At 44.5% G+C, this 11,963-nt stretch overlaps 1 protein-coding gene across 2 annotated transcripts; it reads right to left on the reverse strand.

Annotated features, from left to right (window-relative positions):
* Window positions 1-618: 618 nt before the first annotated feature.
* LOC125550575 (calmodulin calcium-dependent NAD kinase-like) lies at window positions 619-8,893 on the reverse strand. Of its 2 annotated transcripts, none has more exons than XM_048713597.2 (9): window positions 8,713-8,892; window positions 8,438-8,599; window positions 7,128-7,351; window positions 6,845-6,906; window positions 4,798-5,031; window positions 4,539-4,668; window positions 1,550-1,872; window positions 1,298-1,439; window positions 619-1,186 (listed from the first exon to the last, which is right to left on the reverse strand). In XM_048713597.2, exons 1-9 carry the CDS (start codon window positions 8,723-8,725, stop codon window positions 932-934), a joined length of 1,545 nt encoding a protein of 514 aa, XP_048569554.2. In that variant the 5' UTR covers window positions 8,726-8,892; the 3' UTR covers window positions 619-931. The 2 variants fall into 2 exon arrangements, with proteins under 2 accessions (XP_048569554.2, XP_087373857.1); XM_087517731.1 differs by having other exon boundaries at window positions 1,098-1,225; window positions 8,713-8,893.
* Between the last annotated feature and the right edge of the window lie 3,070 nt (window positions 8,894-11,963).

Raw genomic sequence — 11,963 nt, forward strand, 5'->3', positions numbered from 1 at the left:
CCCACTGAAAGCGCATTTGCCGAAAATCCTAAAATAAATTCAGGAATAATGCGAGCACCAGGATTTGAACTCTGGTGGACTAAGGACCACTGTCCCTCTAACCATCCAACCACAGGTTGGTTCGTATCTCGAGTTTTTTTTGTTATATGTGGCAAGAAGTCTTTATCTGCTCTCCGTGTCACACCAGGCTATAACACTCTTGTCCATCTCAAGCATCTTCTGCATTCCACCACAATGTTGAACTCTCACCTGTGATTAATTTGTTTTGAAACATAGGTGAAAGATTTGTCTCATCGATTAATTAAGAAGAAGAGAATCATTCAGTTAATTAATGAAAACCGGGCGAAAACCGACACTTGTGATCAGTTTTGCCTCTTATGTCTTGGCAGAAAGGCTATGTAGAGTTGTATTATCACCTATTTTTACTATCTTTTCTTTTACTTCTAATAGGTACGTTTCCCTTTCTCATATTTTCAGTTTTCATCATTTTCTTCCTTTGCAAGCTTTCGCATGTCATGTTATTTATCCATGGTTTAGTAAAAAGTTGGTTTCCATCATCTGATAGATCTACTTCGTCAACTTAGAAAAAAATTATTTATGCAAACACAAGGACTAAAATATTATTAAAAGTTGGACTTTTGTATATAGAAATATTATTATTCAGGTAATTAATTACAAGATTTATTTACTCTCAAATGGATGTCGATCGCAACATACATTTTCATCTGAACTGCTAGCTGCAGACATTGGTGTATGTACCAACGACCACTATACCACAAAAAAACCACACACAGCAACTTGAGTTGCCCCAATTCGCCTCGGTCCGCCGCGTCAAAACCGTGGCCGCGATCATTTTTAAGGCTCAAGAACACCCGGCCAGCAGTGCGCGCGCAACATCAACATGCATGACAACATGGATGGATCATGGATGCTACAAGGCGGTCGGCGTTGCCGTCGGCTCCACGGAGCGGATGGCCTCCCGGATCTCTCGCTGGACGGTGGCGCGGGACGGCGCGACGATCATGTCGTCCCAGATGGAGCGGGAGCCGCAGGTGGTGGCGCCGCCGGGGTAGAGGTTGTGCAGGGAGGTGGCGCCCTCGTTGAGGTTGCTCACCTTGTCCAGGCAGTCGATCTCGCGCGGCTCCACCAGCAGGCTGCCGTTGATGTCGCCCTTCCACGCGATCAGCTAAGACAAGAAATTCGTGCCCAGCTGATTAACAACTAGCTGAGTACGTAGAAATTAAGATGAACTTAGATTGTCCTGAGTACGTAGTTGATCAGTAATAAAAGTGAGAACCTGTGGAGAGCCCAAGGAGTTGGAGCTGTAGAGCTTGGCCCCGTCCACAAGCTGGCAGTACTTCTGGAACGCCGCCGCGAATCTCTTGTGCGACGTGAGCTGCGAGTTCACCCTCACCGCCCTCCCCGTCATGATCGCTCTCCTGCAATGCAGAGAACATCAGAACAAGCATCTCACTCACTGTCAACACTTGCGCACACACGCCCACACACACAATCAAACGACGCGGATAAAAAGGTGACGGTGTGGTACCTGATCCCTCTGGCGACGGCGAGGTAGGCGTCGCAGACGACGCCGACGACCTCGATCCGGTACGGTTTCCGGTCCCTGTTGGCGGCGACAAAGTCCTGGTCGTTGGGGACGGGCTCCCAGTAGTTCTCGGTGATGGTGCCGTCCTCGTCCACCTTGTAGCCCACGCCCATGCGGTGGCGCTGGGAGTGCACGGCCCGGGCCATGGCGATGGTCTGCTCCACGAAGGGCTCCCAGGAGAGCGTGCCGTCCAGGATCACGTCGCGCCCCTCGTTCAGCGCCGTCACCAGCAGCGACGACGCCGCGTCCGTCGACGACTTGTGCACCTGTTGTGTTACACCCAGCGTGTTAGCACACGCACCTATGAAATGAAACGAAACGGTTGATCATCACGCTCCACAATCAATGATGTGCTATACTCGGCTTGGCCATGTCCAAACCCACTAGCAGTTGTGTTGACTCGTGGACCCAGTAGCTGCTGTATTGACAATTTTAAAATGCCGAATAATTTTTGAAAACGCAATTTCCAAATAAAATAAAAATGTGAAAATTTACTATAATTATATCATTTTTAGAATTGTTTTTGAAAAACCTGAACAATTTCTAAAAGCTTGAACAAATTTTAAAATCACAGACAATTTTTACATATGAGAATAAAATTTGATAATTCCAATTTTTTAAGAATATGATTAATTTTTTAAACATAAACAATTTTGAAAATGGCAAGATTTCTTAAAACTCCTAACAACATTTGGGAAAAGGCAATTTTTTCGATATGTGAACATCTTTTTGTAAAAGGAAACTTTGAACAAAATTTGAAAACAATAACATTTTTACAAATTTGAGAACGTTTCTTGAAAACGCAAACATTTTTATGAAATAAAAAATTTGAATGTTTTAAAAAAGAAGTAGAAAATAGAAAAGAAAAAAACAAAGACAAAAACAAAAAGGAAAAAGAAAAAATGAGCGATAAAACCCAAAACACATTAAAGAAAAAACTGTAGAAAGAAAGGATAACTATAGAAAAGGGAAAAAATCCAAAATGGAGGAAGGTTCTAGAAGGTTCCCAAAACTGGTTTAAATAGTGCACTACGCTATGGTAAAAATGGGCTTACCCACCCCAAAGCGCTTGCCTCCCTCGTAGCGTGCGTCTAGCCGATAGTCTGCCGGAACGAGTGGCAGATAGGACTTTCCCTAGAACTACGCGCTCGGACCCACATCAAGCCGCCATATTTCCCCAACATTCAAATTAACATTCAAATTAACTACGAGCAGACTAAGGCACAGCCTAGTGGTGGGAAGGGGCTGATGCCTTCCCACCCACCCAGGTTCAAGGCTTGGTACTTACAATTTGGGTTTGTTGCACCAATTATGCTGTAGGGGGTCGCTTACAGTCTTTCTATAAAAAAAACATTCAAATTAACGAAATAATTTTCCCTAGGGAAAATGGAGGATGATATAAAAAAGGAAAAATGGAGGAAGGTTCTCCAAAAAAAGGGGAAATGGGGGGAGATTCTCTTAAAAGAAGGGGAAATGAGGGAAGGTTCTCTCAGAAGAAGGAAAAATGGGGGAAATTCTCAGAGGAGGGGGGGGGGGGGATGTCAAAAAAGGATAAAAAGGAGGAAGGTCCTAAAAAGGGAAAAATGGGTGCCGGTTCTCTAAGGGGAAATTCTCGAAAGGGGGGGGGGGTTGTCAAAAAAAGATAAAAAGGAGGAAGGTTCTAAAAAAGGAAAAATGGGTGCCGGTTCTCTCAAAAGAAGGAAGATGGGGGAAATTCTCAAAAAGGGGAGGAGGGCAATCTAAAAAAAGGAAAAATGGAGGAAGGTTCTAAAAAAAAGTGATGGAAGAAACAATTTCCCCAATGAAATGTGGGAATGAAACAATTTGCTTTGTCTTCAAGCTTGACAGCTGGTACCTACTCCCTTGATGGAGTCAGCTCATGTATCTCTACCATGTACAATTTGCTACTATAATATATCATGGTATTGATTGTCAAAAAAAAGTATGACATGAGAGATATGTTTAGAAAAATGTTATTCTTACATACTTTCTCCGTTCCAAATAACTTGTCGCAAGTATGGATGTATCTAGATGTATAATTTCTACAAAATCGGTATGTACAGTTTTTAGGTTGGTACCTACTCCCTTGATGTGTTAGCTAATGGTCATCAATTTGAACTCGTACCTACTTTTTCAGAAGTAGTACGAATATCATTTCTCTGATTTTTCCATGTTCCAGCCCTGATTCCCCACATGCCAGCCCAAATCCTCATAAAACCATACTGTGTCCATGTCGTGGACCCGGCAGGGCAGCAAAAAAAGGTAGATAGATAGATGCGTACATGTTATACACCACACAGACAAAGCAGAACCATCTAATTAAGCCAAGTGCTCCGTTGGACCTCAGCTTTCTCACAGCCTTTGTCGGAGTGAGAAGAAGGGTCATAGGAGCAGACCAGTTCATGTTTCTAGCTTGGTGAACAGATACCATAGATTTTCACTGTACTTGAGCACATACCATACAGTTGGAGAAAGTGTCGGTCGGTCGATCGGGCAGCTGCAGTGCAGTAGGAGTATCAATTACGCGACGCCGCTATGCTATCGCCCCATGTGTGCCATCGCTGCTGACCCCTACCGTTCAGCGGCCGGTTGTTCACTCACCCATTTTTCTACCTAAAAAGTGCAGGGCCATTTTTGTCGTCTCGACTCTGGACTGCTGGGCACGTTAACATGAATAAACTGAAATAGAGCAGACTCAAACCACGCATGTATTCAAAGGGCCAAACTACTGATGTATGACTGGCCAACCACAACTACATCACGTTTTTTTTTTTGCGAAGTAACTACGTCACAATGTTGATCCATTTGTAAACGTCGTCGGAACAACGCTGGTAAATTTGTAAACGTCGTCGAAACAACGCTGCTTCATTTTGATCCATGGTGATGATTGTATATATAGATCTAAATTAGGTATATAACTGCAAGAACGTACCAGCTCTGCCGTCTGAAGCATGTCGTTGTGGTGGCCCATGGAGCTGATGGCGCGGTAGATCACGTCCGTCTCCTTGAAAGCGTCCGCCTCAACCACCAAAGCGTTCTTCCCCGCCTCTATCCAAAACGGCCTGAAATTCAACATCGCAACCCATGCTTCGGCTTCAAATTCTGATCGAATCGACCGTTGTTGCAACAAGTGTACGTACTAAGAAACTGAGGAAAAAACGTAAGAAATAATACTGGTCCTCAGTACTCACTCTTGAAGTATCTCCTTGAGCACGGTGCTCTTGCCGGCGCCCATGCCGCCGCCCATCAGCAGCAGCACCGGGGACCGGTCGCTGTGCGCCACCGGGGCCATAACGTCGGTGCAGTGCGCCTCCTCCTCGCCATTCATCCCCGTCACCGTGCCGATGGCCTTCATCTCATGCACCAGTGTGGAGAACACACGCGTCACCTTGAGGTCCTTCGTGATCCGCTCGAACCGTTGCTTCCTGCTCGTCGCACCCATCCAATCTCAGTTAGTTTTATGCATGCAAGCCTTTTAACAAGTTTTTTTTTAAAGCCTTTTAACAAGTTACTCATGCATAGGGTATTTTATGGAACGCGACAATGTTAGCGTACATCTTAGATTATATACCCTCTTTTATCCATGGTAGATCGCAATTCTACTTAGCAGTTGATGTTGTTGTTTACATCCAACAAGGACTGGAGCAGATATTTTCAATTGAATTGACGACCGGAGTAGTTGAGTTAACGATTATATAGTGATTGGCTAGAGTATGTCTTCAGAACGAATCTCCAACATTGATAGCGTTAACATCATTGTCATACATCTGGCTTGGCCCACTCCATGATGTATACATGGCCTAGTGGGAGGGTACGTTTTAGATGAGGCTACTATTAATAACGGTTGATTCAATTATTGCGTATCGGCAATGACTTTGGGGCCATGTCTCTAACATGTTTTTATTAAGCACTTGTCGTAGTCTTGGCAGCTATTGCAAACAATACAAAAATAAATAGTTTGGACAATTGGAAATGAGAACTCGTGGTTGTATGGGTCTACGGGTGATGCGCTAGTACATCGCATATGTTAGCATTTGCGCATGTGCACATAAAACAAGGCACATGGTGTATATTCGGAAGCTTCTTGTCGTCTTATCAATATATTGAAACGGGCAAATGAGACACATGCGAGTAAACGGGCAAATGTAAGTAGGATTATTGTGTGTTTTAGTTATATGTACTACATATGTCTATTGCCTCTCGTAAAATAATACTACCTCTGTCTTGGTTTATTGGTCTTCATTGCATTTTCTGTCAAATTTGGACCATAAATTTAACTAACAAAATGTTCATGCATTTCACAAAAAAATATATCATTAAAAACTAGGTTCAAATATGAATCCAACCATATAATTTTTGTTGACATGCATTAACATTTTATTAGTTAAATATTTGATCAAAATTTGGCACAAATTACAAAAGAGACCAGTAAACCAGGACGAAGGTGGTAGCTTAAACTACACCATTTTAGACAATTCTTGGCTAGGAATTTGCAGTTATTGCCTATATGTGTCACTTTCTTAGAGGACGAGACGATTGCACTAGTTACTTTTTTAAAACTCCCGATAGTTATCTGTTAGGTAGCTCATGCTCATCTATATGGGATTATGGGATTATAGAAGTAATTCGAAGTACTTGGCCGGGTCAAATAAATTTGACCAAAGGAAATTTGTGATGGCGAAAAAAAATGATTGGTGAAAGCAAGATAGGAGCTGTACATACATACATGCATTCAAACATGCCGATGTATACCAACGTGTACCCAAGTTGATTAGTAAGAGTAGGAAATGTCAAAAGATTACGAAATTGACCTATAATGGAGACAAATCATGAGCATTCCCATCTACTGCTATTATAAACACATTGACCTAACAACTGGTATAATATGTCATTTGTGTCTGTACTTTTCTTTTCATAAGCATGTTATAAAAGATATCTGTTAGAAAGGTCATCATCGTCAAATCATGACCTTAATTTATGCTTGATACTACATAATTTCAATTCTCTCTCTGTTCACATCCACAAAGAAACGGAGTACTACTTCCCCTGGTTCATATAACTTTGTACTAAATCAGCGGTAATTAATATGGACCGAAGGCATATCACAGTAATTATTAGCATGTGCTGGCTTCGAAGTGTTCATTGAGCACTTTATCATTTATACGCAGCTTAATTTTTATTATTTTAGAAAAGAAAGTGTAAAAAAAGAGAGTTTCTAGTTGGGTTTTGACTTTTCACCTGTTAGCTTCCAGAATCACGTTCCTCAGCTTCTTTTTGTTGGCGCTGTCCACGGTCAAGGCCTGCACATTAAGCGTACGTGCGTGATTGACGGCAAAGTTATGGCAATCGCTCGGCAAGGGCAACGGCAACGGCATATATAATGTAGTAATGCACATCGCATGTGCATCGCTCGTAATTCGTCGAGCCGAGTGGACGTCCACTTTGCTTCCAGATCCGCCAAAGATGACGAGATCGTCGCACACGTACTTATATGCAGACTAAAAAGGGCCGGAGGGAGTACCTGGGTGACGAGGGTGGTCGAATGGTCCCAGTGGAAGGCGAAGTAGCCGAGGATGCATCTCTCCAGCTCGTCGACGAGCTTGACGTAGAGCGCGTCGGCCTCCGGGACGCCGTCCAGGAGGCCGTAGACGTCCGCCATGCAGTTGTTGGTCTGCCGGAGGTAGTTGTTGGCCGCCTTGCACAGGTGGGGGCACTCGCTCGCGTCCTCGAACCCAATCTGCCGAGCTGCATACACAATGAATTGAGATTAATCTGGGAAACACTAATTTGCAGCAGAAACTAAACCCACTCTGATCTCGATGTCAGAAATTCTCAATCACTCATTATCTTTTCAGGAGAGGAGTGGAGAGGAAGTTTTGAACCACATGAAAAGGCTGTGGCCATGGACGACTCGACAATGGCATCGCCGCCGTACGGTACCAGTGGCAGGCATTGATCTCGACGAGACGGCTGAAGGGCCCCGGCCTGCTGGTCAGCCTGTGGCCAGGGAGGAAGATCGAGTGCTATTATCATCACTAACTGCTTTCTTCAGTCAGTGCGCTGTCCAGTTTTAAGCTTTTAGCACGAATGCTGGCTGTCTGGTACACGTACGATTAACCTTAACCTCATCACGTGAGACTTGGTGCGTTCTGTCGTACCCATGCGACGTAGTACATGCTTCGGAACTGTTTTTATCCCTCAAGAGAAGATCATGCCATGCTTGGTAGTGGGTAGGCGACTGGCTGGCCAGGTGTTCGTTTTCCATGGAGAAATCGGTGCACGCGTCAGCTAGGAGAAGATATACTCCAGTTCAGTGTCTAGGTGCTACTCTTCCATCAAAGCAGCAGTGCCCATGTCAATCACAAGGGTTTACTTTAACTTTTACTCTCTGTAAACTAAGTGATCTAAACGCTCCTATATTAATTTACGGGAAGTTCTGCATGGTATACATACTACTTTCTGTTTTGGATCTTGTTTCCTAGTGTATCATCAGTGGAATCTCTCGAGCATTCAAGCACCAAGACAAACATTCTGGTTGGAAGGTTGCAGGAGTTAGTTAGAGCCTTTGGTGTTCGGACCAATTGGTTGCTTGCTTCTTGGCGTCATCAGAAAGGGGGGAAATTATCAGACCAAGTGGCAACAGAAACTACGAGACAGTATCATCCTTGTGGTGAAAACGAACACAGGAACGCAGCATCCACGTTAATATACGCATTCAATAACAGCAGTGACAGGTGTTCGTTGATCGGATTGGAATGAGCGGGGATTTGAAAAGAAATTGCTGTAAAGTGTCGCGAAAAAACAAACAATTGAGTGGAAATGGCGACTGACCGACGTAGTGGGAGAACTTCTCGAGGTGCTCGACGCGGCCGTCGCCGGCCATCTCCACCCTTGGCATTTCCGCCATGGCCGAAGGAGCGGGCGGCGGCGGCAGCTTGCTACTCCCGTGGCACAGCGCGGCGACCCTGAGCAGCAGCCGCTTGCCCAACCCATCTGCAAGCAAGCAAGCAAACAAACAGAGCAAGAAGAAGAAGAAGAGATGAGCACACGTCCAGACCAAGCAAAGAAATCCGACGAGCAGATCGCTCTCCTGTTCCGGTTCTTGCCTTGCTGCTGCATGGCGACTGGCGAGTAGTGGAGAAGTCGAGAAGAGGATCGAATGGCGCGCGGGGCCGGATGAGTGGAGAATGGAATGGAAATAGGTGAGGCCCAAGGCCAAGGACGTGGATGCCGTCTGTCTGGGACGATATGCCGCTGGGGTGAGTGGGATGGGCATGGGCAACGGAGATGGAGATGGTACTTGTAGTACTGGATATCAAGATGCATGTTGCCTGGCTGTATTTTTGGCGTGAAAGTGATGTTTGCGCTGCGCGCCACCACCGTACCCGTATTCTATTCGAGCTGTTGCTGTTTGGTGCTGATATTGTTCCACTTTTCCTATACCCACCCACCCTCTCTTCGTATCTTCTTCTTGGGGACAGTAGGCCAAGTGTGATTATTAAAGGCTGTGCTACATCACACACTGCCGGAATTAGAGGCTTCGTGGTGGGTTATCGGTACACGTAGCGGCGTTAACTGGTCAACGCCATCGTTCGCTCGATCGTCGGTGTAGCTAGCTTATCGCTCATTCTCGAAAGAAAAGAAAAAGAACTTGTTCATCACTCCCGCGTGTTGAGCATGGGGAATACTTATATGCGCGAGAGGGACCTTCTCAGCTGCGGCTTCTGTCAGGGACGCGCCTCAATTGAGCGATGCCACTTTGATCAGGCCCAGCTGCTGCTACCCGGAGCAGGATATTTGCAAAGAGTGGTGCTATGCACACGACGGATTCACACACGATCAAACAGAACAAGTCACCATTCCATAATATAAAATGTTTTTTTGACACTACACTAACGTCAAACAACATCTTGCATTACGAGACGGAGGGAGTGGGTCATTCGATTGCCTCTTTTTTTAATCTGTGTGGCTTCAAATCATGTTGTGCGCAAATCGTGCGTGAAAGATTACCGGATTCATGGACCGTGGCTTTCCTTTTTTTTTGTTACACATGTATTATCTCTGTAACTAAATATAAGACATTTTTACAGTTATGCTTGATACGTTTTCGGCGCACATGCATACGTCTATTTTTGTGACAAGTAATTCCGAACGAAGGAAGTAGACAGGAGAAGGGAAAGGGAACATGCATGTATCGTTACCGTGATGTACGTCTGGTTGTCAATTCTAGGTTTTACTAGGTTGCCTTGCCATTGATCGCGCTGCCAGCTAGGCGTGATGCGACCTGGGACAGAGATACCACTTGCACTTCAAATTGGTGGACGGTCAGTAATGGCAGCTCCTGGTTGGCTCACCGATCTGTGTCCAGGTCGTTTTAGCTAGCACTCCTAGCCTTTTCTCTTCGACAAGGAAAGCTAGTTTGAAGGAGGTAGAAAGTGTGGCCGAAAAAATGGGAAAGAAAAACACAGTACTTGGGGTGTTGCGGATATTTTCTCTCTCGTTCTTTTCTACGGGAAAAAATAGAGTAACATTTGTGTTACGGAGTTACCTTGAATTTGTACTACTATACTGGAGCACAAATAACAGCTGAGGACAAGTGAAGTTGCTTCATTTTTTTCTCGAGAAATAAGTCGAGTTTCTTTTGCAACAAGAATTTATTTTCACACAATAAGTTTTTCTTTCTTTTATAAGTTTTTTGGAGATATTTTATTTTAATAGTTTTTAGGGATATTTTCTCTTATTAGGTCTTTTAGGCAAATTTTTCTCTTATTAGTGACTGGTCACTCACGGTGCGAACTGCTAAAGCCTACAATTGATAAACCTCCCAGCCCATAATGACTACTCCTATTCTCCGCCTCACGCGACGGGTAGTGGCAAACTCGCCTCAAGGATGAATGTATTGACCAACCAATTTAGTTCTTTTTTGGTTGTGTCATGGAATTATCACGACAGATGTTCTAGCAAAAGGACTTAGTCGTAGGGCCATCGTAACTAGGAAGTTTAAAGGGGTTAATCGGGACAAAGGACACGAGAGGTTTATACTAGTTCGGCCCCTTACAATGAAGGTAAAAGCCTACGTCTAGTTGTGTTGGAATTGCTGGGGTTTCAATAACCAAGGAGCTAATCCGCTAGCTTGGCTATCGATCTCTTGTTTCTTGTCCTAAGCCGCCGCCGGGTCGTCCCCTTATATACATGGGTTGACGCCTGACGGCCTACAGAGTCCCGGCCGGCTCATAAAACGTGTCCGGCTCGGTGACTTTTTTTATATGCCTTTCTTTACAAGTCTTTCTTTACATATGGCGGTTTACAATATTGGGCCTTAAGCCGTCTCTGGGCTTAGGCCTTCTACAAGTCTTAATAAACTATCACCTTGAATATTACTGGGCTTCTTTTGTAACCCGCCATTGGGGTTGACCCGTCCCCTCCTGGGCGGGTCTTACCTGGTAGCTATATTCCCAACATTAGGCCCCAGGTTGACTTGAACTTTGTTCTTTGTCAATCTTCAATACTTAAACGAAATCCATCTTCCTCTCTCTGTAAAAACTCTGTAACCCGCCATGACGTCATCTTCTGAAAACACGAAAGCCTGCTATGACGTCATCTTCAATGGATCTTTATCCTTAAATGTCTTCCGAGAATCGAGGCGTCCGTTTAGTTGGATAATCATTATTTGTGTCTTCCTCGATTTTCGTGCCTGCATGTTCGCTTATCCCCTTATAAATAGGCACGACCTGGTCTTTTCTCATTCTTCTCTCTCTTCGTTTTCTTCCTCTCGCAACCCTACTGCTGCCCGAGATCCGCCGCCGTCGCAGAGCACCTCGTCTTCATCGACCTTGGCCGCTGCATCAACCTGAATCGGTCCAGAGAACGGCGGCGACCCTCCGCAGAAAATCCGTGGCTGTAAGTGTTTTACCTTTCTACTCCTCAGATCCGCATTAGGGTTTCTAGGTTTCTGCGTGTTCTTCATAGTTCATCACAGTTTCTTCGTAGTTCTTCCACTATAGTTTCTTCTTGATCCAAAAAGAACATATACTCATGCGGTAGTTGTTTTGTACCCATTCTTGATACCAGTAGATCCCTTTTTCTCGTACAGAGACCTCATTAGAACTCATGAACTCATCTGTGCCAGATTTTTAGGTCTAGAATATTTTCCATTTTGAACGGCCATTTGATCCAGAATAATATCAAGAAAGTAGGAAACTTGTTTGCCTCAACACATGGCCAATTCTGTTTCTGGCATTTCTCAAATATCTGTAGTCATGGCGGCTTATTACGCCGGCTCACTTTTCCCTTATATGACATTAGCCCTTACTTAAGCCGCCATTACTCATTTGCACCATCATCATTTAACTTCACC

The sequence above is a fragment of the Triticum urartu genome, chromosome 4A, assembly GCF_056163025.1.
Source record: "Triticum urartu cultivar PI428250 chromosome 4A, HENAU_Tu73, whole genome shotgun sequence".
Classification (NCBI taxonomy): domain Eukaryota; kingdom Viridiplantae; phylum Streptophyta; class Magnoliopsida; order Poales; family Poaceae; genus Triticum; species Triticum urartu.

What these genes read in the sequence shown, in the direction of transcription:
- LOC125550575 (XM_048713597.2), bottom strand. An exon ending in GAAGTTCTCCCACTACGTCG is followed by an intron (nt 7,352 to 8,437) that starts GTCAGTCGCCAT and finishes TTGTGTATGCAG; the next exon opens with CTCGGCAGATTGGGTTCGAG. An exon ending in TGCTTCAGACGGCAGAGCTG is followed by an intron (nt 1,873 to 4,538) that starts GTACGTTCTTGC and finishes GTAACACAACAG; the next exon opens with GTGCACAAGTCGTCGACGGA.